Source organism: Lutra lutra, chromosome 4 (genome assembly GCF_902655055.1).
Source record: "Lutra lutra chromosome 4, mLutLut1.2, whole genome shotgun sequence".
Taxonomy (NCBI): domain Eukaryota; kingdom Metazoa; phylum Chordata; class Mammalia; order Carnivora; family Mustelidae; genus Lutra; species Lutra lutra.
Genome location: NC_062281.1, coordinates 99,794,515 through 99,819,393, shown reverse-complemented (window position 1 = coordinate 99,819,393; position 24,879 = coordinate 99,794,515). Strand labels below are relative to the sequence as shown.

At 42.9% G+C, this 24,879-nt stretch overlaps 1 protein-coding gene across 4 annotated transcripts in view; it reads left to right on the top strand.

The window, feature by feature from the left end:
* MAGI3 (membrane associated guanylate kinase, WW and PDZ domain containing 3) overlaps window positions 1-24,879 on the top strand; it is a 445,211-nt gene that overhangs the window by 412,033 nt on the left and 8,299 nt on the right. For all 4 annotated transcript variants that reach the window (XM_047726841.1, XM_047726840.1, XM_047726839.1 and 1 more), the window contains exons 12-19: window positions 547-703; window positions 2,886-2,977; window positions 4,649-4,838; window positions 6,931-7,119; window positions 12,483-12,668; window positions 21,451-21,553; window positions 22,261-22,387; window positions 22,958-23,101. In XM_047726841.1, the coding sequence (XP_047582797.1) occupies window positions 547-703; window positions 2,886-2,977; window positions 4,649-4,838; window positions 6,931-7,119; window positions 12,483-12,668; window positions 21,451-21,553; window positions 22,261-22,387; window positions 22,958-23,101 (1,188 nt within the window). The remainder of the gene's footprint in view (window positions 1-546; window positions 704-2,885; window positions 2,978-4,648; window positions 4,839-6,930; window positions 7,120-12,482; window positions 12,669-21,450; window positions 21,554-22,260; window positions 22,388-22,957; window positions 23,102-24,879) is intronic.

Below are 24,879 nucleotides of genomic sequence, written 5' to 3'. Positions count from 1 at the left end.
TTTGAACTGGCCATGTGGGGTTTTCATAGTGTCCTTTTCATAGCCCACATTAGAGGTAACACTTCTGACCCCATTTTCTGAGAGAGAGCGGCATCTCAAACATCTGCCCTGGGAATTAAATAGAGTGAGTGGGGAGGTGGGGCGGATCTAGAGCTTCACGGGGCTGTTCGCTCGGGGGGGGCCCCCCCTCTTGCCACATGCTGCTGCCCTGGGTTATGTCCCTGCCCACCTTCTTCCCATACTCCATTTGTGTCTTGGAGCTGGAGAAAAGGGCAAAATTGTGTAAACTTAGGACTAATTCAGACCCTTCAGTTGACAGCAGTATAAATCTTTTCTAATTTAAGTTAAATATGTTTTAACAAAGTGCACACGGCTGTGAAGGTAAATTCCTACAAGGCTGCAAATACACCGCCGGCTTTGACCCTGCACCCGCCCCACCCCCGCCCACCTGTCAGCCCGTGACACACCCGGTTCACACAATAGTCTTATGAACTAATCAGCCATCTGGTTTTCTAAAATACTAAGTAAGGCCCTTTTCCATTTCAGAAAACAGATAAAAAGGAAAATTCAGGAAGTTTGGAGGCCGTAAATGAGCCCCTTCCCCAGCCTATGCCTTTTCCACCCAGCATTATCAGGTCAGGATCCCCGAAATTGGATCCTTCTGAGGTCTACCTGAAATCTAAGACTTTATATGAAGATAAACGTAAGTAGTTGTGGGCTATTTCAGGAAAGCATGTGACAAAATCAATTTGAGTTTTCTAAAAAACTGGGACCTTCCCATCTTTCAAAACCGTATTATAAAGTTATTCCTTCATCCCCATTTTCATATGACTCTGGGCTTCTTCCATTTATCTTCAACATGCATTCATCCATTTTTTTTTTTTTTTTCAAAACCAGAGATAAAGTGCCTACTGTCTACCTAACACGGTCGTAGGTGATGGGAGTAGAGAGATAAATAGGTTCTGCAGGCCCTGCGCCCAAACAGATGATTAGCCCTGATTGGAAAAGACAAATATGTAATCAGAGAAGTCTGTCTAAATGAGTCCAGATGAGTCTCACTGGGACCCAAAGGAGGAGATGATCAGTTTACCAGTGGGGGTGGCAGGAAGCATCAGGTACTGCTTCACGTGGCAAGTTAAGCCAGAACCACGTCTTTGAAGATGAAGAGGTATTTATGAGGCAGAGAGAAAGAGAAAGAAAGCAGGAGTAACCTTTGCACGTTGACCTTGCGCGGCCTGGGTTCTGCAAGTAGCCCAGTTCGGCTGGGTCCAGTTGGCACCAGAAACCAAAGAGGGGAGAGCAGGGGCCAGCAGGCTGGGGAGGGAGGGCAGGGGAGGACAGGGGAGGCCGCTCTGAGGAAGCTGGAGTCCATCATAAAAAGGATAGAGAGCCGCGCAGTGGTTCCACTGTAGGTAGGGGTAATCATCTTGGACTTGTATTTCTGAGATTTTCCTGTCAGGGGTGTGAGGGGTGGTGAATCAGAGAGTGTGCAGCCTGAGGAGGAGACCAGCGTAGACTTAGCTCAGAGGAGCTCAGCTGAGAGGTGATGAGCAGGGAGCATGCAGAAGGCAGAAATTCAGTTTTGTGCTCATTTGTTTAAAATGAAGAATGTTTTCCAAAGTAAAATTACAGATTATGTAGGCTTAATTTTTTCCAAATTTGTTTCTGAGAAATCTAAATCTGCCTTGGAAACTGTGTACACAGGTGGAAATATTATGTATAATCGACTTCATATTTAACCAATTCCCGATCTGTATCTTGATAGGCCCAGGCCATATTCAGAAAGATGGAAACCAGAGGCAAACACAGCAAAGCAATAACTTAAATTAATAGAACTACGGAGAATCCCTTTCTTCTGACTTGCCATTGATAGGCTGGTATATTCTTAGTATTGGTGGAAACTACTCCGTTCTTTTGGGCCACATCTGTAAAGTAACTGAGTTGGGCTCCAGAGTCTTTTATCCCTAAAGTTCTGTAATTCTGATAGGACTCATTTCTTAAAAGAGACTCCTTCTCAGGAACATTATCAAGATTTACCCTGTCCAATATCTTAATTTTTATATAGCTCCCCACGTTTCTAGCAAACACTTCTTGCTTATGAATAACATTAATATTTTCTTGAAGATCAAATTATTTTATTTATGAAGTAGGTTTTTCCAGACTTAATATTCTGATGAAAGCAACCTGCCCTTGGGGTGCAGGATAGGGTGGGTGAAGAGCCTGGACTCTAGAAATCAAGCTGGCTTGAAATCTTAGCTCTTGCGTTTACTTGCTGCCTGACACTGGGCCACTTAGCGAGGCCTCAGCTTCCACAGCTAGAAAATGGGGCTAATGATAGGTGTTAGTGATCATCATTTCCTTTTAAAATTATAACCATTTACAAAATTAGGCTAAGCAAATATGGAATGCTTTTCAGAAGCAAAGATATTAGTTTAGTAGTAGAATTAAGGCATTGTACAGACTCTCTTTTCCTAGTATTTGTCCAAATGTTAATTTAGGTAATTTGTACCTATCAAACGTCAAACTTAAATTGAATGATTCTGCACTTAATATCACAACACGGATTTGAAACCATTAGGATTTAATGGCAGCATAATGGAAGTGGGGGTAAATGTTCCTGAGCACTTGCCATACAAAGTTTTGTTTAGAGCTGAAAATAAAGACTTAGGATTGATTTTTTTTTTTTTTTTTTTTTTTGGTACTAGTATGTAATGGTATGTTCTTGTGTAAGTTTTCACCTACCAGAGAGTTCTGAAGTTATAGTTCATTGAACTCAATACTATGATCCTACTAAATAATTGCACTGTTTTATTTTAATCCTTTTTAAGTAAATCAAAGTATTTTGTTTTTTGTATTTATTTTTCTATTTTTCTGATTTTCCTTAGCACCAAACACCAAGGACTTGGATGTTTTTCTTCGGAAACAGGAGTCGGGATTTGGCTTCCGGGTTCTGGGAGGAGAGGGACCCGACCAGTCTGTAAGTTCACATACTTCAGAATTCGGCTATTCCTATGAAATTTTAGGTAGCTGTTCAGTAGAATATGGTGCTTTTGTTCTCTCTCTCTCTTTTTCTTTTTTTTTATGATTTTGTTTCCTGTAAGCATCTCCTGAATGGGAGGAAGAGCTGCATATCTGTTAGTGTAGGGTCTTCCGGTTACTTCGGTGCGGCGGAGGCTAGAACTGAGTATGTCCGCTAAGTGGGGCAGTGATCAATTTCTGTCCTCCTCTGTGTACCTACAGCTTATTTTCAATTTCTATTTCCCTTTGCCCTTGTTAAATTTTAAGACCCTTGCCTTCTCTAAGAAAGAAGCATCCTGTTTGCCACCATCAGTCTGTCCTTTGACTGAATGCTCCGTAAACAGGTGGCATGAGCCCGGGCGTATTCTGTCACTTACTCTTATTAATGGGTTGACATTTTCATGCTCAGTACTTTGCCTGCCATGTCATCTGCCATACCTGTGAAGCTAGAAAAATATAAAATAATTGATGTTTCTGTCCAGAAAGCATAAGGGTTATGTTTGTAAAGCATTTAAAAATCTAGAACTTTATACAAGATTCTCACATAAAGTTTAGAGGACAAATGTAATAGGTTCTATTTTTAAGTCTTGCCCTCAGTTTGAATGACAGAGAAGTAATGTGCTTTGTAGAGTTGGAGAACATATTTAAGTTTTTTCTGTGTAATATAAGAAAGACATTATTATCGTGCTTGGAAGTTAGGTAACAGTAACCTTTTAAAATGACAGGCTTCTTTCTATTTCTGGATAGAAGAGTTGATTTATATATTATACATGTGTTCTAATTAGCCATATTGGCTATAGTTAAAACAATGATCAGAGACAAATAAAGCTCCAGGCAGGTTATACAGTAGCTTGATTGTTCTTGGTGGAGGACGTGATTCTGTTTTAATGCTTCCTATTTTGTTGATCCGTATAATGATGACTAAAACATTTTCAGAGTTTATATCAAACAACTTGGGAGAAACCCTTCTCTTAAATGTCAGGTTTTAGCAGCTCTGAATCTAGCCCAAACATTCAGGGTTCCCTAATTACAGGAGTCTAATTGCCAGCAAACAAGATGAGCCAGATCCGTTTACCTCGATGTGAGTGGACCTCAGGCCATTCTGTTCCCCTGAGATTTCTGCTGCTTTGCGATTTAGGAACAAGAAATGTTTCTGGGTTTATATACTGAATTTCCACTAGTAACCATATGTAATGGGATTTTCTTAAGAATCATCCCAGTTGCTGTGAACAGTGCGTAGAAAACCCTTGCTGATGGCATTCAGTATACTTTTTGTACTTTTTAGTAGCTACTCCACAGAATTGCATTTTCTGAATTTAATGTCTTTTGTCATATTGGTAGAAGTGATAGTGGCACTTTTTAAGTCATTGAACGGCTTTGCATTTTCAGTCTTGCGTGTACGCATCCCTGAAGATCCAGGAGGGATCACGGAGTGGGGTTATGTGAAATGCCCTTTTGGAGAATGGTCACTTTCCAAGATACTGCCTTTCTCAAAATGTTCATGGTTGAACTGCAAAAACAGTGTTGGTTTGCGTAGTACTGAGTTAGGAAGCCTTTAGCTCAATAGTTAAGGGTCGTAGGGGAGCCTAGTCCACTGTAGAGACCAACCTACGCTTTGGTATCTTACCAGATCTACATCGGGGCCATCATTCCTCTGGGCGCCGCGGAGAAAGACGGCCGGCTGCGTGCAGCTGATGAGCTGATGTGCATTGATGGGATTCCCGTGAAAGGGAAGTCTCACAAACAAGTCTTGGACCTCATGACCACGGCTGCTCGAAATGGCCACGTGCTGCTAACGGTCAGAAGAAAGGTCTTCTGTGGTATGTGAGCCCATCCCTGCTTCATAGGCTAATCAAGAAACAAAGAGACTTAGTCTGCTCTCTGTACAGTTTTGCAGTTTCTTTAGTGTGTTTCCTGGTGTACGAGATGAGCCAGGGCCTGCCTCGTCATGGGAGGTCATGGAACGTCAGAAGGATCCAGAAATAATACTACTATCGGAAGAGAGAAAGAAATTTGGGGCCTCTATATTAAGACCATATTAACATATTTTGCCAATGTGGTGTTATAGATGGGACTATCAGGTTAAGTCTGTTTTCTTAAAAAGAAGTACAGTTTTTTAGTCATATCAAGAGATCCCTTGAGCTGAATAGCAAAAGATTTTGGCTCCTGAGGAATTGCTAAATATTCAAAGAGGGCTGAATGTTTCTGTTTGAGTACTTTTAATATGATGTCATTTAACAGTAAGAAGAAAATGTTTATCGAGTGCTTACTCTGTCTCAGACGTATGGATTCTTTTATTTAGTCTTTACAACACCAGGATATAAATACTGGTGTTTTACAGTTACCCACAGAACAGTTGAGAGACACGTTACTGGTGAGTAGTAGGGCCAGGATTAGAACGGGGAGTTTAATTATAGAGCCCAGGGTCTAAACCATTACATGAGGGTAGAAAAACATTTTCCTCATCAATAGCTTTGTGAATGTTACATCAGAATTTTAGAAGTGAGTTCTTGCCACTTGAAGATCTTAAAAAGACAACCCTGTAGCACAAGAATGTGAGCCTCATCGAGGTAGGGACAGTGATGCACTTAGCTAACTGCTGTATCCCCCACACGTAAAACAGTGTCTGCCTGGGACAGAGCGGACATCACCGAAGGTTTGTGGACTTGATGAATATTTGCATTACTTTTAAAAATGAGGCTCTGTGTTTTTGATTGCAACATCCAAAGGAAAGACCTGCCTGTTTTTCTATGGACCAGACAGAGACACACACAGATTTTAATGCTGTGTTGGTTGTGTTGGAGTCAGAACATAACCACATGCGGTAAAAAATGTGCTGTTGTACAACTAGAGACTGGCTCTCTCCCGGAGAGCATCATGAAGATATTTCATAGTAGTTTGATACTCCTGGAGGCATTTAGCTAATTTATTATGACCACACATTATACAAAAAAAAACAAAAAAACCAACCTTTATTTTTCATTAATGATTGGATGTTGGCGGCACTTTGTTGAAATTCTAAGACATAATCTCAGAATCATGTAGATTTTGAGTCAAAAGAGCACTTAAAAATGGATATTCCTCAGTGGCGGTGCGTTCTGGCTGTTGTTAATGATGGCTCAAGTTATGTCAAATTATGACACAAAATTTGCCTGTTGTTCTAAATCAGTTAGCACTAACTTGTGTTATTCTTTCTTGAATTCTGATGTCATACTTGAATGGGAAAAAATATGTAAGTTTACGTCTCTGCTTGCTGGGGATCCCTAGGACCGGTTCTGCTCCTGGGAGAATTGGCTGCCCACGTGGACAGTTTGTCATTTGCTGGGCGTGGTAGGCGGTGGGCCACTGACGGTTAGCACATCTGGTATCATCAATCAGGAAGGCTGCACCTGTAAAACACACTCTGTAGGACGAATCCTGTGTTGACGGCTAACCTCTCTACCAGTGAGGGGCAGCACCTCTGTCCCATGCAGTGACCTCCCTGGCATCACCAACGTTAGTCCCGCACTGAGTTATATTTAATGTTGATTTTAAAAGGAAGTCATACCGTGTCAGTTTTCATGACCAACTTTTGTTAAAATTACTGATCAGAATCCTGCTGGAATTAGGACAATTTCAAGAAGAATGGATTTACCATGAGCTTTCACGGAAGCTTCAAGAAAGCTTCCTTTAAAATGAGATACCGTAACATTCTTCAGGTCATAGGCGGGCGAGTACTGAAGATGTCAGCCCCAGTGCTGCCCCCTACAGCTGCACTCCCATGATGTCCAGAGCTCACGTAGGGGGATTGCTTTTCTGTGCTCTGTACTATTCAAATCTCCTTTGTCCTGGGAGAGGCTTAGCACAGAAAAACTTCAGTCAACAAAAATTACGATGTACTGGAAATATCAGAATTGGTCGTGTTTATTACAGAGAAACAACCTGAGGAGGACAGCTCTCCAGCATTCCTGTCGACACAGAATGGCTCACCCCGCCCGAACAGAGCAGAGGTCCCAGCCAGGCCTGCTCCGCAGGAGGCCTATGATGTAGTCTTGCAACGGAAGGAGAATGAAGGATTTGGCTTTGTCATCCTCACCTCCAAAAACAAACCCCCTCCGGGAGGTAAGGACTGCTGTAGCTTCCTGTCCCTGCAGTTTGAGTTTTCTGACTCTCCCAGGGGGCTTCGTGAAACTTAATTAGGAATTATGTATACATTGCCTTAGAGACTTATCTTTTTAAGAGCGATGAATATTTTCTTTATTTCCAGACCAGGTGGTCTGAACTTGAACTTCCAGGCCTCAGGTTTCTCTCTCATCTCAGGTTTCATAAAATCAGTCTTAGCAGTTCTGCTCTGTTTGCATCCAGAGGGAAGGGATGTGAGGTGCACTCCCTCTGAGATTCAGCAAAAGGACAATGCTGAGTTTTTTCAAATAAGGAGGCATAGATTATTTGTTTTGTTTTAATTAGAAGAAACTGAATGCAGAAATGAATCAAATGCTAAAAGCAGTTGAGAAGAGCAAAATAGATTAACAGAAAAATCTTAACCCAAATATGTCTTAAGTAGTCCTATTGTGTTGTTTAATCATAATTGCCACATTCCAGCTAAAAAGGAACCTTCTTGAATGACAAGAGGCATTCTTATCTTTTATAGATGCATCATTGAAGGGTAAAAATTTTGTCAGAACTTTAAGTATTAATCCAAATATCCTGAACCCAGTTTAACAGAATATTGTCATCTGGGAAGGACAAATGTATACATTAATTCCTTCAACAAAGGAGGAATTACCTCTAGTATGTTCAGGGCTGTTACGATCCGGCAAATCAAGTATTTGTTTTGCCTTTATGTTTCTAAGAAATAATCATCTTTAAATATAATTATAAGATCCAAGTGAATGTAAGAGGAGAACCAGAAAATTGAGATTGATCTATCATACTTGTCTGGTGACTTTATTTTTCCAAGTCAAATGACCACAGGAAAACATGTGCTTGCCTTTGCCAGTGGATTTGATTATATCCTGAGTAGTGAGATCCTTTTAGACTAGATGGTCACAAAAATCTTAGAAAAAGAAGAAACCCCTTTTCAGGAGTGTTGGAAGCCACACCAATTTGCAAAAATCTTGCTAAAATTAATGCAAGTGTGTAAAGGAAGAAGACCCTATGACATGGATGAGTTATTACTATAGTATCAGGTCACTGCTCACTGATACTAGTTTCCATTTTCCAAAAGCAGTTGCTATGGTAACCCTTGGAACTGGAACTGTCACTGAGGCTCTGAGGATGATTATGTGGCCTGTGTTGGAAAAATGAAAGAGAGCAGATTTTTGGTGGGTTTTGTGTTAAAGCGTTGGAAATCAGGATTTCCCAAACCAAATAACCATTTTAGTTAACCATATTCTTATTCTAATGCCATACAATAATCCCACGCATTCAGATTAACAAAAACAGTGCAAGATTATTACTCACTGTGAGAGATGCTAACTGCTTTCTATACCGAAGATACTCCTTTTCTAGGACTGCCGAAATTAGGGGAGAGCCTAGGGTCCACCATAAAACAAAGCAATATAGAAAAATTCAGTAGAATAAGTTGCCTTATTTATATAGGCTTAACCTTTTTATAGTTTTTGTTGATATTTAAAATATATGTTGCATTTTAATATATACTAAGTATATTGTTTTTATTGGTGTATGCTTGTCTATATTTAAATTTTTTTAGTATTTTTATATTTATTCGTCTTAATTGTTTCTTACTGTTTTGATGGTTTTGTGTACCACAGATCTGGTCTCTGTGTAAGATAGTGTCATTAGCTGTTGAGCTCTGTAATCAGACAAACTCAGCTTCAAGCCCCGCTTATGTCTTTTAATAGCTGTCTGATCTCGGGCAAATTATTTACCCTCCAAGAGTTCCAATTTCCTCTTCGAGATGAGGATGATGCTAACACTTCCTGTCTCAGAGGAGTCTGAGGATTAAAGGAGATAACGCATGTGAGCCCTTAGCCCGGACCTTTACTAAAAGCTGCTGGTGACTGTTGGAGCTTCTGCTGCTCTGGCCATTGTGTTATTTATAAAATTGTTTGTCTCTTGCCTTTTTTTTTTTTTTCTTTAAGAAACTTTAAAAAGTTTATCAATACTTGAGTAACGAGATGGGAAAGAAAGCCCCATTAAAATGTAAGATCAAAGCAGCAGCTCATGTGTAGCAGGAAATGAGTGTTTGCAGCTCATTAATTATCAACCTGAATGGTAAATTAGGCTTCGGATACCCATGAATTTTGTATAAAGTCCTTGAGCTTTTCAGTCATTGGTGCAACCCCAGAACTGGTAATTTCACTGAAATGCTAGTTGATCATCTCATAGAATGCTGAGCCCTGCAAGCCTTCTTCTTGGGATTCTCATGCATGTCATGTAGATAGAAGGAGGGTGCTAGGGCGGGGGTGGAGGGGCTTGGGTGAGGAGCTTTCACTCACAGAGACTGAGCAGTAGCTGCGGACAGACCAGAGTTAGCACGGGTGAAAAGGCAGGAAAGATACTAGAATAGCTCATTCTTTTTTTTTTTTTTAAAGATTTTATTTATTTATTTGACAGAGATCACAAGTAGGCAGAGAGGCAGGCAGAGGGAGAGGAGGAAGCAGGCTCCCCGCTGAGCAGAGAGCCCGATGCAGGACTCGATCCCAGGACCCTGAGACCACGACCAGAGCCGAAGGCAGAGGCTTTAACCCACTGAGCCACTCAGGTGCCCCAGAATAGCTCATTCTTTATGGACCTTGTCTTGGTGTAGATTGGCACTCTGTTCGGGACGGATTATTTCTTCCTTCTGATTAAATGTATTTTCTGGTGACATCTGTCCCAAGCAGATTCCTGGCCGCATGTCTGACACCAGTCATGAAATCCTGAGATTCTTGGGGCACCTGGGCAGCTCAGTCAGTTAGGTGTCTGTCTTCGGCTCAGGTCATGATCTCAGGGTCCTGGGATCGAGCCCCACTTCGAGCTCCTGGCTCAACAGGGTGTCTGCTTCTCCCTCTGCCACCTTGCCCTGCTTGTGCTCTCTCTCTCTGACAAATAAATAAATAAAATCTTAAGAAGAAAAGAAATTCTGAGATTCTCTGCGGTCGACTTTTTCAAAGATCAGGGATCCGGGTCCAGCACCCTTACTGCCCTAGCCCCAGCTTGTGTCAGTGCTCAGTGAACAGAGTACCCAGAAAAGACCTCTGTGGGTTTAGGATGAAAAGGACTTAGCTAGTTTTTGCTTTGTTGGGTGCTTCAGAGGTTTTAGTGTTTCTCTTTCTTATCATATACTTTTCAGCTCTGGTTGCAAAGGATTCTTTGAGAGGGGACATTTCCAGTTACTGTCCTTTCTTTCCCTGAAAGAAATGTTTTAAGATCACTACAGTGACCTCAGCAGCTGGACATTCCAGTCTGGGAGACAGATTTAGGCCAAAGATGAAGACGGATAAACTGGTTTTATGGCCAATGCCTGTGGACTTGGTATACCAGCAAATGCAAGACAGGACTTGAGACTTTTCCCTTAGCTTTGTGTGCTCTACAGGGTTACTCTGAAAACTTCCCAGTCTGTTCAAAAGTTATCCTTCTACTGGTCTCTCTGCTGTTTTTAACTGTTTCGATAATACAGCTGTCAACACTGAGAAGATGATAATCTGACTACTCTTACCTTCCTTCGCCTGGACAACTAACCCTTCGGGAAGTTCTGTCCCAAGATTTGCTGATTCCTTCTGAGCACATGGCTCACGTGATGAGAAGGAAACCACTGAGACTTCAGAGATTCACTTCGTTTGATGCTTTCCCAAGTCTGAACAAACCCTTTCAGCATGCCAAGGGGCTGAGTGATTTCCTTCTCATCGAGAATGAACACCATGTACCAGTAGATCTTTTCTCAGGAGAAATGCTAAGGTATTGAGGTAGAAGGTCACCACAGGGCCACTGTCTGGTTCAGCATAAGTTAGTTTCTTCTTTCTTTCTTTCCAAAATTTCTATTTATTTATTTGAGAGAGAGAGGGAACATGAGCAGCAGGAGGAGGGAGAAGGAGGCATCCATCCTAGGGTCTCCGTCCCAGGACCCTGGGATCATGACCTGAGTCAAAGGCAGAGGCTTAACCGACTGAGCCTCCCAGGGACCCTGTAGCACACACTTCTAACCTGCTGTCCTCTCCATGAGTTGCTCACACTGACTGGCACAGGACATGGCCCACTACCCCAGACGCTTTTCTGATTACTGTGCTTTAAAGAAAATGGTATAAGTGCTTGATACAATTCAGAGCTAAAAGGCACTTGCTTCCAACGTTGATGTCCTCTATTTTAGGATAAAATCTCTCACTGTAGAATCCTGAAAGAGCAGGGGAGTGCCCCTGTCTGTGGGGCTATAAATCACAGCCAAGAATAACTTTCAGTTCAAATGAAAGCCTATTTCAATGTCCCTGACATACACCTGCCATGACTTAGAAATATAAGGAGCCGATTTTACTATGGAAATTAAACATACTCAAAGTGCCATTTTAAATATTAATTATCCATATTTGTAATAGTCAGTAGTCTGCTAGAGACAAATGCCCAACAAGTTTACTGACCCGGGTAAGGAAATTCTTAAGGAACATGAAAGGAATATTTGTTTCTCAATGCAAATGCCCCCTTTTAAAGGGGTGAAAGATATTTTGACAAGATTCCTGAGAGGGTCTGAGGACTCGTTTTAAGCTGGAACAGCCAAGTGTCTTCAGAGTCTAGGAAAGCCTTCAGCATCATGAGCCCATAGAACTGTGTGGCATGTCTTTGCAAATGTCTTCGACTCTGCTTTGTGCAGTTAGGGCAAGAGTTTATCCATGAGCCAAATAATCTCAGCCTTAAACGTCTCATGTTCTGATTCCCCTCAGCTTTTCTAATTTAAAAAAAAATCTAAAGGCACACACAAAAGGAATGAATTTTGGATTCGTTTTAACGGTCAGTCATTTCACTGTGCCTGGATTTCTGAGCAGTAACCTCCAAGTCCTAACTTTGAATTTGAACTGCATTTATTTACAAGGCCCCCTGTGGGAGTAAAAGCCCCCTCAGCAGAACCAAAGGTGGTCTCATTGTGGCAGTTTCTGAAATAGCCAAAACAGGACGCAGCCTGCATGGCCAGCAATCAGTAAGGAGCACCCGCTTCGTGAGAGAGTAACGTATCAGGGAGGTCGGTAGCCTTCAAACAGGAGTGTTAGGAGGGCAGTGAGAAAACTGGGGAGAGGTTTGCGGTGAGTGGAAGACAGCCCAGAGGTGTACGCGCTGCAGTTGCTGCCGTGTAAGGAGTATGCACGCGTGCAGGCCCAGAGCCGAGGACCGCAGGGAGATAGTCACCGCTGGATAAGATGGCCACAGGTGACACTTTCTTGCCCTACATTTAAAGAACGTTTTTTGATGTTGTGATGCGGAATTTTTAAATGATGATAAATCCAACGCTAACATATCTTAAATAATGGAAAAACCTGGGCATTTGTTTCCCCTAGTTATTCCTCACAAAATCGGCCGAGTCATAGAGGGAAGCCCAGCGGATCGCTGTGGAAAGCTGAAAATTGGAGATCACATCTCTGCGGTGAACGGGCAGTCCATTGTGGAACTGTCCCACGATAACATTGTTCAGCTGATCAAAGATGCTGGTGTCACCGTCACACTTACGGTCGTTGCTGAGGAAGGTAAGGAGCCAGTCACATCGCCTTGCACGTGAGTGACACAGGACAGAGCCCGCAGAAGCCAGCGGCTCCTTCCAGCACCGCTGGCAGGACTGCTGTGATAGAACCGTTTAGATACCCTGGAGTCTCCTCGTTTGCCTCTTCCACTGAATGAATTTAAGTGACAGTTTATTAAGAAGTTGTCAGTAGCTCAAGATAAGGTATCCGGCTCGCAAGTGGTGGCCGTTTCTCTACGGGCTGGAGAAGCAGTCACCCAGAAGGGAGAGAGATTGGTCATACTTCTCAGATCTTATTTTCTTAAAATAATTTGTTCAGTTTCTGCTTGCTGGAGTGAGAGGAAATCCTCTAAAGATTCAAAGATAGTCACTGTTGCTATCAAGCCTTTCGTGTCAGGGCCCGGCCCGGTGTGCCTGTCCTCACCACTGGGGCTGTGTTCTGCGAGGCACTGTCTAAATGGGGGGCCGGGCAGTGCATAGGAGCAGCCGGTAAATGGGGCATAAAATGCATTTAGTGTCTTGCCTTGCTTTAGAGCTGCCTTTTCATCATTAAGGGTTTCTAATTAGGAATTTTGAATAGCACCCATTCATGCTCTTTGTTCATGAATTACAAGGTAAGGATTACATAATGCGCCTCTCGTTTCTCCCGAATTTGCAAAACTAAGAGCGGGGAAGCCCCAGAGCATGGAATTAGGGCAAGTCCGTCCATCTTTCCTGTTCAAACCCCGTGTACTGTAATGGGTGTTCATGGCCCACGGTGCCCCATGGTCTTCTAGTGTCATCAGTTTTGGGGTCTCTTTGTTCTTGATTCTTCCATTCTTTGCTCTTCCCACTGCCCTTCTCTCCCACATTCATGCATAGCCAAGGTAATACGTGACTCTGATGCCATCCCAGCGCCCGGAGGGGCATTTCCACCTTCATGTGAGCTCTCCATCCCTCGGACCTGGCGACATCCCTGCCCTGGCCCATTTCCCTTTTCTAGTCTGGTCCATGCTCTGCCAAGACTCTGTCCCAGACTCTACTGCTCCTTCCTCCTTAAAATCCCCCCTGCAGAAGCCCAAGTGCTTCCCCATTCTCTGCACAGAAAGTGTTTTGTGAGTTTCTTCCCAGCTGCCTTCTACATTGAACTTCCAGTGTTCCTTCCAGATCCACTGCAGAGCAAGGCCTCTTCGACCTCTGTGCCCATGGGTACCCCCCGGCTCTGTCCTGTGAGCTCCCCCGCACTCCGCCACCCCGCAGTTCACTGAGCATCGCTCCTGTGTGATGGTCTCCCTGCTGAAGTGCTCTGCTCTTGGAAGACACAGAGAATCTTACCAGTTGATTGTGATACTTAGTAGATGTATCTACTTAGTAGATACTTAGATACTTAGTAGATACTTAGTAGGTGGTCAGTAATTATTTTTTGAATGAAGAAATGAGTTCAGTGGATGAACGAATGAATGATAGGATGAATGAACAAAAGAACAAAGTAAGTCAGGAGACTTTCAGTTCTGTGCCAGTACCTAGCTCAGAGGCATTAGATGCCCAATAGAAGAAGTGAGGCCTGGAACAGACATCGTTCACGGACACCTATCAGCTAGTTGGATGACCTGAAAAAGCCACTTAAGGTTTCTACCCTGCAGGTTTTTATCTGTACAGTGGAGCTGATAATATCTCTTTCAGGATCTCCATGAAGATTACAGTGGAAAACGTACCTAGTCTTCATAAGTGCCCTGAGGTGCTCATCTAATGGTAGCTGGGTCATTTCACCCCATCTTTGCATGACTGACCCCCCACATCCGGGCTTCTGCCCACATCTCACCGCCTAAGGACAGAGTAGCCATATTTAGTAAGCACTTAACATTATGGCAGGTGTTACAAACACTTGACATCTGTTCAATTGTTTCATGCTCACACTAATCCTAGGTAGGCACTATTGTTTTCCCATTCTGTAGATGAGGACACTGAGCCTCCCAGCACTTAGAGAACTTGCCCACAGTTACAAGGCTCCTGACAGAAGCAGAGTGGGAGTCTGCAGACTGGCCCCAGGATCTGCACTCCTGACTGCTATGCCTTTCCCAGCCACAGTATCCAGAATGACCCTGCCCGCCCCAGTCCTCTCACGCCCTGCCCTGCTCAACTTTGCTTCCTTGCACTGATCCCTGCCTGAGATGAGTGAACCTGTGGTTTGTTTACTGCCCTCTCCCCTCAGCCACAATGCAGAGTCACAAGATTCCTGAAGTTAGACGTCTTGTCACGTTCAATGCTGAATCCCAAGGGCCTAAAACAGTGTCAGGCACATAGTAAGTGCTCAATAAAAAAGTTCTTGAAGGACTTTGGGGCGGATTTCTTTGTCTCCCTTTCCTCACTATGATTACTTCACTCTCCAGAGCTTGCTTTTTAGCCTTAAATTTGTTCTGTGACCCACTAAGAAAAGCAGGCATCAGCATCATAGGAGATCGCATTGTAGGTTTGTTTGGAGGATGAGGTCTGTAGTACACTCACATCAGTGTGCCTGGCACATAGCTGCGAAAGAAGAAGCTCCCTCAAGTAGTGGGGCCAGCAGTCCTGGTGCTCAGTGTTTCTCTAGCCATGTGTCAGAAGGACCAGTGACATTTCCAGTCCACCACAGCCAGCATTTTTGTGACATATGTAAAAATGAAATGAAAAATAAAAAGCAAGACATAAAATCATTCTGTCAAGTCATCAGAAAATGTTTTAAAAGCTTACTCTTGGTATCTGTAGGCATCTTACTGCTGACCAACCCAAGAACCACACACCCAATAGCTCCAGGATAAAGGGCTCAGTAAGAGAATTAGTAAAAAAAAAAAAATTGGGGGGCCAAAATTACCCTTTATTGTTGATGGTGTTTGAGAGGTTATCCAAGATTGCTCAGGCATTTTTCTTAAAGGAAAAATTAACTTTGACGCTGTGGTCCAAGTACTTATGGACGTACTCAAGATTTTTATATAGTGCCAGTCTGTCTTTAGGCAAAATAGAACAGTGGAAGGAAACCCCCCAGCAGTACAAGCTTTAGAGTCTATTTCAGGGGTGCCTGGGTGGCTCAATCAGTTCAGTGTCTGCCTTCAGCTCAGGTCATGATCCTAGGGTCATGGGATCGAGCCCCATGTCGGGCTCCCAGCTCAGCAAGGGAGACTGTTTCTTTCTGTCTGTGTCTCCCTTTGCCCCTGCTCATGTGCTCGCTCTCTCTCTCTCACTCACTCACTGCATCTCTCAAATAAATAAATAAAATCTTTTAAAAAAGTCTATTTCATATGTAGACACAGCCTGTTAAAATGCAATCACATTTGACACATAAAAATCACATTTCAGTGTTACACCTTATTTTATTGTACACTCAGGTGTTATTAAACTAGGGAAACAGTCAGAATCTCTTCTTCTCAGGAAAAAATGTCTCTTCTGTCCATAAAAATCCCATTCGTGGAGTTTGTAAGTCTTCCAAGTTTCTCATTATATTCAGTATAAAATCTTTCAACTACACCGAAGAATCAAATGAATATTCATCGCCCTAGAGCTGTTTTCAGAAATCACACCTTCAGATCTGTAGCTCAGAGCTGCAGCATTTCCCCTTGGGCACTCCTTCCCTACGGTCCAGAAGCCGCTCGCTGTTCATAGATAAGACAGCTGGAAAGAGAAAAAAGTGGTCCTTCCATTCTGTTTTTTCCCTTTTACCAGATACTATTGAATAGTTAAGGTTTTTTGCCCAAAGAAATGGGTTAACCAAGTTCCCAAGCCACGTGTCACATCTGCTATAAAACTCTCCACCGACTGGTAGCTCGAGGCTCCGGCCTTGCCCGCTGCCGTGCCACCGGCCACCGCTTCCGCACCAACCTGTGTTCCCGAACAGCGCGGCGGTGGACCGCGCCTGGCCCTTCTTGCCGACTGTAAAGGAAACGGCACAATTTACTATTTTTCCACGTTGATTTCTCCTTCCGTGTCAGGTTCTGGCCATCCCAGGTCTAAGAGTGACACAGGTCACCCAGGCTCCCCAGGGCCACGATAGAATGGCTCTGGTAGCATTGCCACGAATTTTTGGCTTTGTTTTCCGTTTATTTATCTGTTTGTCCCCATTTGACTCTCTTTTCCGCTGTCATTTCTCTCCCTGCTCCCACTGGCAACCATTCCAGTGTGTTGTGTGTGCCTCGGTTTATTTTTAAAAAACATAATTGTGTGTGTGTTAGCATTTATTTTTGAGTTACATAGGATTGGGTTATAGATTTCATGTTGGTTTTCTTCTCCCCATTCTCAGAACTGTATGTTTGTTTCTTTGGCGTCCCGTTACTGTTCCAGGATCTGAGCCAGGGTTTCACAGGACATTTATTCGTTCATCTGCTTTTTCCCCCCATGCATGTGACGTTGTAGCTCATTGTGATTTTGATATTTGTTTCCCCAGCGACTAATGACCTTGAGCCTTTTCATGTCCTTTTGGCCATCCGTAGATTTTTCAGTGGAGAAATGTAGGTTCAGGTATTTTCCTCCCTTTTAATTGTCTTTTTTATTGTCGAACTATAAGACTTTTTTATATATTCTGATATTAGATCCTTACCAGACCTGTGCCTGCAAGCATTTTCTCCCATTCGGCAGGTCGTCTTTCCGCTCTCCAGATGCTGCCGTTTGATGCCCAGAAGTTTAATGTTGATGAAGTCTGATTAATCTGTGTTTTGTTTGGTGTCATAGCACCAATTTTAAGATTTATCCACTTTGCTGGAGGAATATAATCAATTGCTTTTAACGACTTAACAATTTTTCATAGTATGTGTTTACCACACATTACCCACCCGCTCCGCCCCCCAGACAGCCACCTCATAACTCGCGCTTCTGATAATCATGCCCACATATGTGTACCTTATAAACAGTGTGAGAATTTCTTGGAGTGAAGTCGATCTATCAGAGCGTAGGCATGTGCTTAATTTGAGCAGGTGCTTCCAACTGTCTCCCATCATTGCCGTACCTACACTCTGAGCAGCAGAACACGGACGTTTCTAGAGCTGTACACGTCCACCAGGATGGGGCGTAAGCCTGCTTCCAAACCGGCCCAAGTATGGGAAGTGTCCTCATTGGTGTTTAACTTGCATTTCTCATATTACCCATGAATTTGTGCATCTCATCAGATGCCTGTTTTTTGGGTTTTTTTCTTCTATTGGATTGCGTCTTCACATCCTTGACTCCCTTTTCTTGTGGGATTTCGGTCTTTTCCTTGTTGATATTTAGAGATTCCTTAGGAATTTTGCAGGAGTTTAGTTTGAGAAAGTACAGTTTAGTCTGAGAAAGTACAAAGATCTTTTCCTGTCATCTGTATGTTAACTTTGACCATGGTGCCCTCCACTGAACAGAGCTTCTGAATGTAGACGCGATCCCAATAGCCAGTTTTTACCTTATGACTTATGCTTTTGAAGTTTCATTTCAGAGAAGTTACCCTTGCCCACCCCATGTCACAGAGATTTTCTCTTACATCATCATCTTTTTGATTTGTAATTTTGCATTTAGTTCTTTAATGGATCTGGAGCCTCCCTTTTATGTGTAGTTTTGGGAGGAATCCAACTTTATTTTTTTATTCTCATATGGAGTGGGTTTTTCTAGCACAGGCTGTTAGATCACTTCTTTTCCTCATTGGTCCATGTCACCACCACTCCTGTACCTCCCCTTTCAACAGGAGTCTCCTAGCTCTTCCCTTCCATTGACTCATCTAGTCTTGGGTTAATTTACATATACATTTTTCATGGTAATATATATAATATATTTTTAAAGTGTGTGTGTGCGTGTATACATATCCATACGTGCTTTAAAAAAAAATCTTTAACTTTGTGGTGTATGCTAATATCTGTCTGTTGAGGGAAGTTTTTACCCAGTCACCCCCTATACACACTCCAAATTTGACTAGAAATTCATAAAACTTTTCTGTATAAAATTTTAGAAGAGGGCACCTGGGTGGCTCAGTGGGTTAAGCCGCTGCCTTCGGCTCAGGTCATGATCTCAGGGTCCTGGGATCGAGTCCCACATCGGGCTCTCTGCTCAGCAGGAAGCCTGCTTCCCTCTCTCTCTCTCTCTCTCTGCCTGCCTCTCCATCTACTTGTGATCTCTCTCTGTCAAATAAATAAATAAAATCTTTAAAAAAAAAAAATTTTAGAAGAAATTCTAATGCTCCTGCAAAAAAATCCAACTGCAATTTTTATTTAGATATATTGAATATATATTAATTTTGGAAGAATGTATACTTTTAAATACTAAGTCATACCACCTAAGAGCATGGGATGTCTCTCTACTTATTCAGATTATCTTTTGTGTCCTTCAGTAGAGTTTTAGAAAGTACCCTCATAAGATTCTCATTGTTCTTGCAAAGGATGATTCATGGTACATTATAATGTTTGTCACTATAGTTTAACTATGAAATTTTGTGTTTTTCCTCTGATACTATACTTCCTCTTAAATAATTGCACACAGAAACTCTAGCAAAAGTTTAATTCTCATTGAGAGAGGGAGATCTACTTAAGCAATGGGTTTACTATCTGAAGAAATCTCAGAGAAAACAGAGCGCGCATAGGCCTGTTTGGCGTCGTGGGATATTTAACTTTGAGAATTGGAACAGCTCTTAACACACAAGTAAATTGGAGAATCCAGGTAGCATGGGTTGAAGGACTAAAACTGAAAAAAATACCAATGATAGGAAGTTTTATTTAACTTTTCAAGGACAAGGAAGGAACATGGGACTGAAACCAATTCGTGGTCCCGGAATTCACCAATTCATGGTCCCAGTGACACGCCCATCCTCAGGGAAGGTAGAGGAGAGGTGGAAATTGATCAGCTGCTCTTTCCTGTCCTGAAGTTAAAACACCCATTGCGCCAGCCAAGCTAGGAAGCCAAAAAATTGGACTTCTAAATTGGACTCCTACAAAGGTGCAAGTATCTCCCAGTCGTCATCGTGTTGATAGAAGTAATTTCTCCCATCAGTTTCCATTCCCTTAATAGTAGCCATGAATTTACGACAGACCAGAATTCAGCTATGTAATGGGCACTTAAGGTTAGAGGCAGGTAACTTGAAATTGATGTACCCAGTGAGCAAAAGTGGAAGGACTTCTGGGAATTTCTGGTGGGTACAGGAATATAAACGTAAATGAGGTGTGATTCCTGCAATCAAGGAGTGCACGGTGGAGCAGAAGAAACAGGTGTTCTCCTAGCTCTGACACAAGGCGGAAAATGCTATGAAGACAGTGTGCCTAAGTGGCCAGGTGAGATTTCACAGAGGAGGTGACATTTTGAACAGGAGATGAAGTGGGAAGACACAAGTGCCCAGGTGATGAGTCTGGATGGTATCTTACGAGCAATAAAAAGTTACCATGGGTTTTTTCAGCAAGGCAGAAGAAGGATGGGTTTTCAGTTTGTATGCCAGGACTGGAATCCAGGAAGCAGAGTGGGGTTGGTAAGGAGACCAGCAAGGAGCGCCAGCCCAAGTAGCTTGTTTTGCTAAATAAGAAGACAAAATTCATGGTAGTAATTTAAAAGACCAGCAAATTTCCAGGGACCCCCCCCCCCCAAAAAAAAGTTCATACTCCACTCTTCTTCCTAAGAACTTGATTTTAAAGCATTGAACAAACTTTTGTTAAGGTCAGTATTTCAGAATGTACACTTTAAGAGGAAATATAGCCCCAGATAAGACTTTATCATTTTGATGATGATAATGATAATAGAAACATTTATATAATGAATATAATATGCCAGGTGCTGTTTAAAGCTTGTTTAATACGATAACCCCACAAGGTGGCTATAATTCCCTTTTTCTGGATGAGATAATTAGAAGCACAGAGAATGTAAGTAATTTCCTCAAGAACACACAGCACGTATTACATGGAGCACTGGGTGTGGTACATAAACAATGAATTTTGGAACACTGAAAAAAAATAAAATTAAAAAAAAAAACAAACCACACAACTAGTAAATGATCAACCCCTGTCAGTCTTGACAAAGTTCATGGTCTTATTCACTAAGCTGTGCTCCCTCACTCTGATATTTTAAATATCCTGTGTTTAACATATAGACAGGATAAAACAGTCGAAAGTTCCAGCTTTACAAATCCGAGTGTGACAGCCTTAAGAATCTCTCTTGACTGGTACCTCTCGTGACTTGCCATCTCGATGCAGGCAGTTTCTACCGTGCTTAGCTAGGCAACCTGCCCTCAAGAAGGCCTGGGGCTGCTGGTGATGATACAGAAAGAAATAGTAACTTTTTCCCCCTGCATTTGTGCTCTCAGAAAACGGAAGCAGCGAAGTCTTGGCAAACATTTGTCAACTCTTGGGATGGTTCTAGGAGTTTGCCTTAGGTATTCGTGTGAGGCAAAGTAATGGCTCCAATATTAAAGATGCAGGTTCACAGATCTCTGTGTGGTTTGCAGACTGGCTTCAGCACTCGTGAGACCCATCTGTGTCATCTAGAGTTGTTTACCCGTTGTGGCATGTGTGCTCTGGAAGCCCATGGAATAGGATACAGGATAGTTCCTGGCGCTCTGGCCTCTAGATAATGCTGTCGAGTGTGTACACTTCTGATTTTCGTGTGGTATGGATGGTCAAAAGGATACGATTCCTGTTCTCTTCAAACATGAGCATTCATCAAAGCCACAGGGGAAAAAATGTTAACATCCTGATTCCAGACAGCTGACTGCCATGCTGTCCGCGCCGAAGTCACTCGAATCAGGAAGGCTGGAACCATGTGCTAGCGTAATCTCACTTTTGCACACCACTTGGCCTTTACAGTTTTATGTACAAAGTCATATTTTTATTGTCTTCTCACGTGAACAGAGCATCATGGTCCACCATCAGGAACAAACTCAGCCAGGCAAAGCCCAGCCCTACAGCACAGACCCATGGGACAATCACAGGCCAACCACGTGGCTGGGGACAGGTGAGGCTGGTCTTTTTTCTCTCATCTCCCCACTCCTCAGCACCCAGCCCCACTCGCACCCCCACACAGGTACACCTTCAGTTACCTTCCTACACCCTCCCCTTCCTCGGTACCTCCTCCCTCCTGCCAGCTGCATCCCAGGGCACAACAATTATCCAGTCATGCCTGACGATGGGGATTAGAAAAGTGACAGCAGCGTCTGGCTTGGCTACTCTTGGTCCTTGTAACTTTGGTAGGAAAGCCACAGAACCACATGCGTTGCTCTCTTCTCGGACTACCTGAGCAGACCAGAGCAATATTTGTGCCTATTTCTTTCCTCCTTTGTTGAAAATACTAGCATGTAACAAAAACTAGATTTCCAGAAATTCGGCATCTTCACGGGCACTGGCGCTGCCAGAGAGCTGTTTCTCACCGACGAGGTCAGCTCATCTCCCTCTGGGTCAGTTAGTTGAGTGCAGTTTTTCTTGCTGTAAACTACACCGAGATGCCCTTAAAGCAAAAACCAAACCAAAACAATGGGAGCTGCTGACAGACTCGATGCTGGAGTTAACGACCAGATTGTCCAGCACCTCTGGTTCTAGAAACAGTCTGCCTTCACAGCGGTTCGTCAGAATGGCCAGCTTCGGACTAAAGAAATTAGTCTGCCTTTACTTTCAGACTGTTTTCATTTTCTCCATTCAGAGAGTGACTTGATTTCTCTCTTGTAGAAGTGCTCTAGAAGGTGAAATTGGGAAGGATGTCTCCACTTCTTACAGACATTCATGGTCTGACCACAAGCACCTTGCACAGCCTGACACGGCGATGATTTCGGTTGTCGGCACCCGGCCCAATCAGGTAAAGGGATACCGCACCCCCCAGCCCAGATGTGGACTGTTATTTTCAGTGGCTACATTACTGACACTGGTGACTTTTTACTACAGATCATTTCGGACACATTGTTCCCAAGGTTAATGATTCTTAAAGACTTGCTGGGTATTTGGCATTCCATTAGCTTCCATGAGATGTAAAGAGTGAACAAGTTTACCCTGTAATTGGAGAAATGTGCACCCTGGGTCAGGTACTTAGAAACAGCGGTGTTGGAGTTTGCCAAAATAGGATTTCGAATCCCCTTCCCAGGGAAAAATAGTCAAGATCTCCTTAAAGGAAGCATTTCCCCAAATTCTATTCTCTGATCATTCTTTTGTATGTTGACCCACTAGTGGAGAAAACATGTGATCTTCAGCTTAATTTAGGCTGCATTTGTAAAGTAGCTATTCAGCCAAAGCTTACATTCCTTTCTTATGATATAGAAATGCATTTTGAGTGTATAAGTCATAATCTCCCAGCTCTAAAAAGTAGTCTCTTCAAACTCTCAATAGAACAGCCCACGAAAACTTATTTTTCTTCTACTTCTTTCTTTCCCAGAGCCTTGGTTGTTACCCAGTGGAGCTGGAGAGAGGCCCCCGGGGCTTCGGGTTCAGCCTCCGCGGGGGGAAGGAGTACAACATGGGGCTGTTCATCCTGCGTCTTGCTGAGGAGGGCCCCGCCATCAAAGACGGCAGGATTCACGTGAGTTGGCTTTCTCCCCCAACCTTTGGTCTGCCCAGACTGAAAATGACTGAAAATAGTTGATCAAAGGGAATGCAGAAGCCTCCCAAAGCTAAGCAGCCAAGTTTTCTGTCCCTAAACCTGAAAGCAGCTGCTCCTTGTTTCACTTTCGGACACCTGGTGATTTCACGTCCTCGCTCTGGTATCCTGGGCGCTACCTCAGTGGTGCTGTTTTTACCATCTTGACTTTGGGCCATCGGAAACTTACTTTTGGCTTACACAGTCAACGTTTGGGGGCAAATGAATTAGTAAATAAAATATACTTTCATCTTATTAAAAGTCTTAGAAAAGCCAGGATAAAACAGAATCTTTAACTTCTTCCCAGAAATAATAGGCCCAAGATTTTTTTTTCCTCTCAGCTACCCACTGAGGTAGCCGGAGATCAAAAACCATGACCCTCCCAACCTTTACTAGTATTTGAAAGACTGGAATTCACCTGGGTAATGGTTCATCCTAGGTGTTCTCAACTCTGAAACACTGTAGCTTTGTACAGGTCCCTGCAGCTCAGACTGTCTGTATCTGCACTGAAGGTATTTCCCCCCCTTCTCTGATCTGAATGTTACTTCAAGAGGAGTGTTATATAGGGGACATGTGCTGGCCTCGATTGTAAAAAAAATAATTCACTGGTATGTTAGGTTATACGGTAGAAATTTTAAATTCTAGACAGCCTTCCCTGTACTGCTCAAGAGAACTTTGGATTTCCTCCCTCTCCCACCGGCAGGCAGCAGGGAATATAATTTTTGTTTAAAAATCAGATGGTATATTCTTCTATTTGGAAAAGGCTTCCAGGTGATTGCACTCTTGAATTTTCCACATCACTGCCCCACTCCCATTACTCATTTGGTAAACATGTGTTGAGTGTTTGCTTTACCCAAAGCTTTTATGAATGAGTACTGAATGAGCTGGGAGAAGGGGTGTCCCTAAAACAAATAAGACACCACCTTTTTTTTTCAAAATGACCAGACTTATGCACAAATTCAAAGGAGGTAAGGATGAGTGGAGATTTTGCAGTATGGGTGGCATTGGAAAGTGGGTAAGATTTCAGTAGAGAGATCGGTCCTTTTCCTTCCCCTCCCCTTTTTAAAAAAAAAAAAATCTATTTAGGTATACTTTAAATCTGTTGGGTTTTTTGTTTTGTTTTGTTTTTTTAATCTCCCATTGTACAGCTGCCTGGGTGGCTCAGTTGGTTAAGCATCTGACTCTTGATCTCAGCTTAGGTCTTGATCTCAGGGTCATGAGTTCAAGCCCTGCGTTAAAAAACAAACAAACAGGGCGCCTGGGTGGCTCAGTGGGTTAAGCCGCTGCCTTCGGCTCAGGTCATGATCTCAGGGTCCTGGGATCGAGTCCCACATCGGGCTCTCTGCTCAGCGGGAAGCCTGCTTCCCTCTCTCTCTCTCTCTCTCTCTGCCTTCCTCTCCGTCTACTTGTGATCTCTGCCTAAGTATAAATAAATAAAATCTTTAAAAAAAAAAAAAAAAAACAGGGGCGCCTGGGTGGCTCAGTGGGTTAAAACCTCTGCCTTCAGCTCCCGTCATGATCCCAGGGTCCTGGGATCGAGCCCCACATCAGACTCTCTGCTCAGCAGGGAGCCTTCTTCCTCCTCTCTCTGACTGCCTCTCTGCCTACTTGTAATCTCTGTCTGTCAAATAAATTTAAAAAATCTTTAAAACAAACAAAAAAAACTCCCATTGTATTGAGTGTCATAAAAAAACAAGCCAAAAACTAGGATATAATTTTAA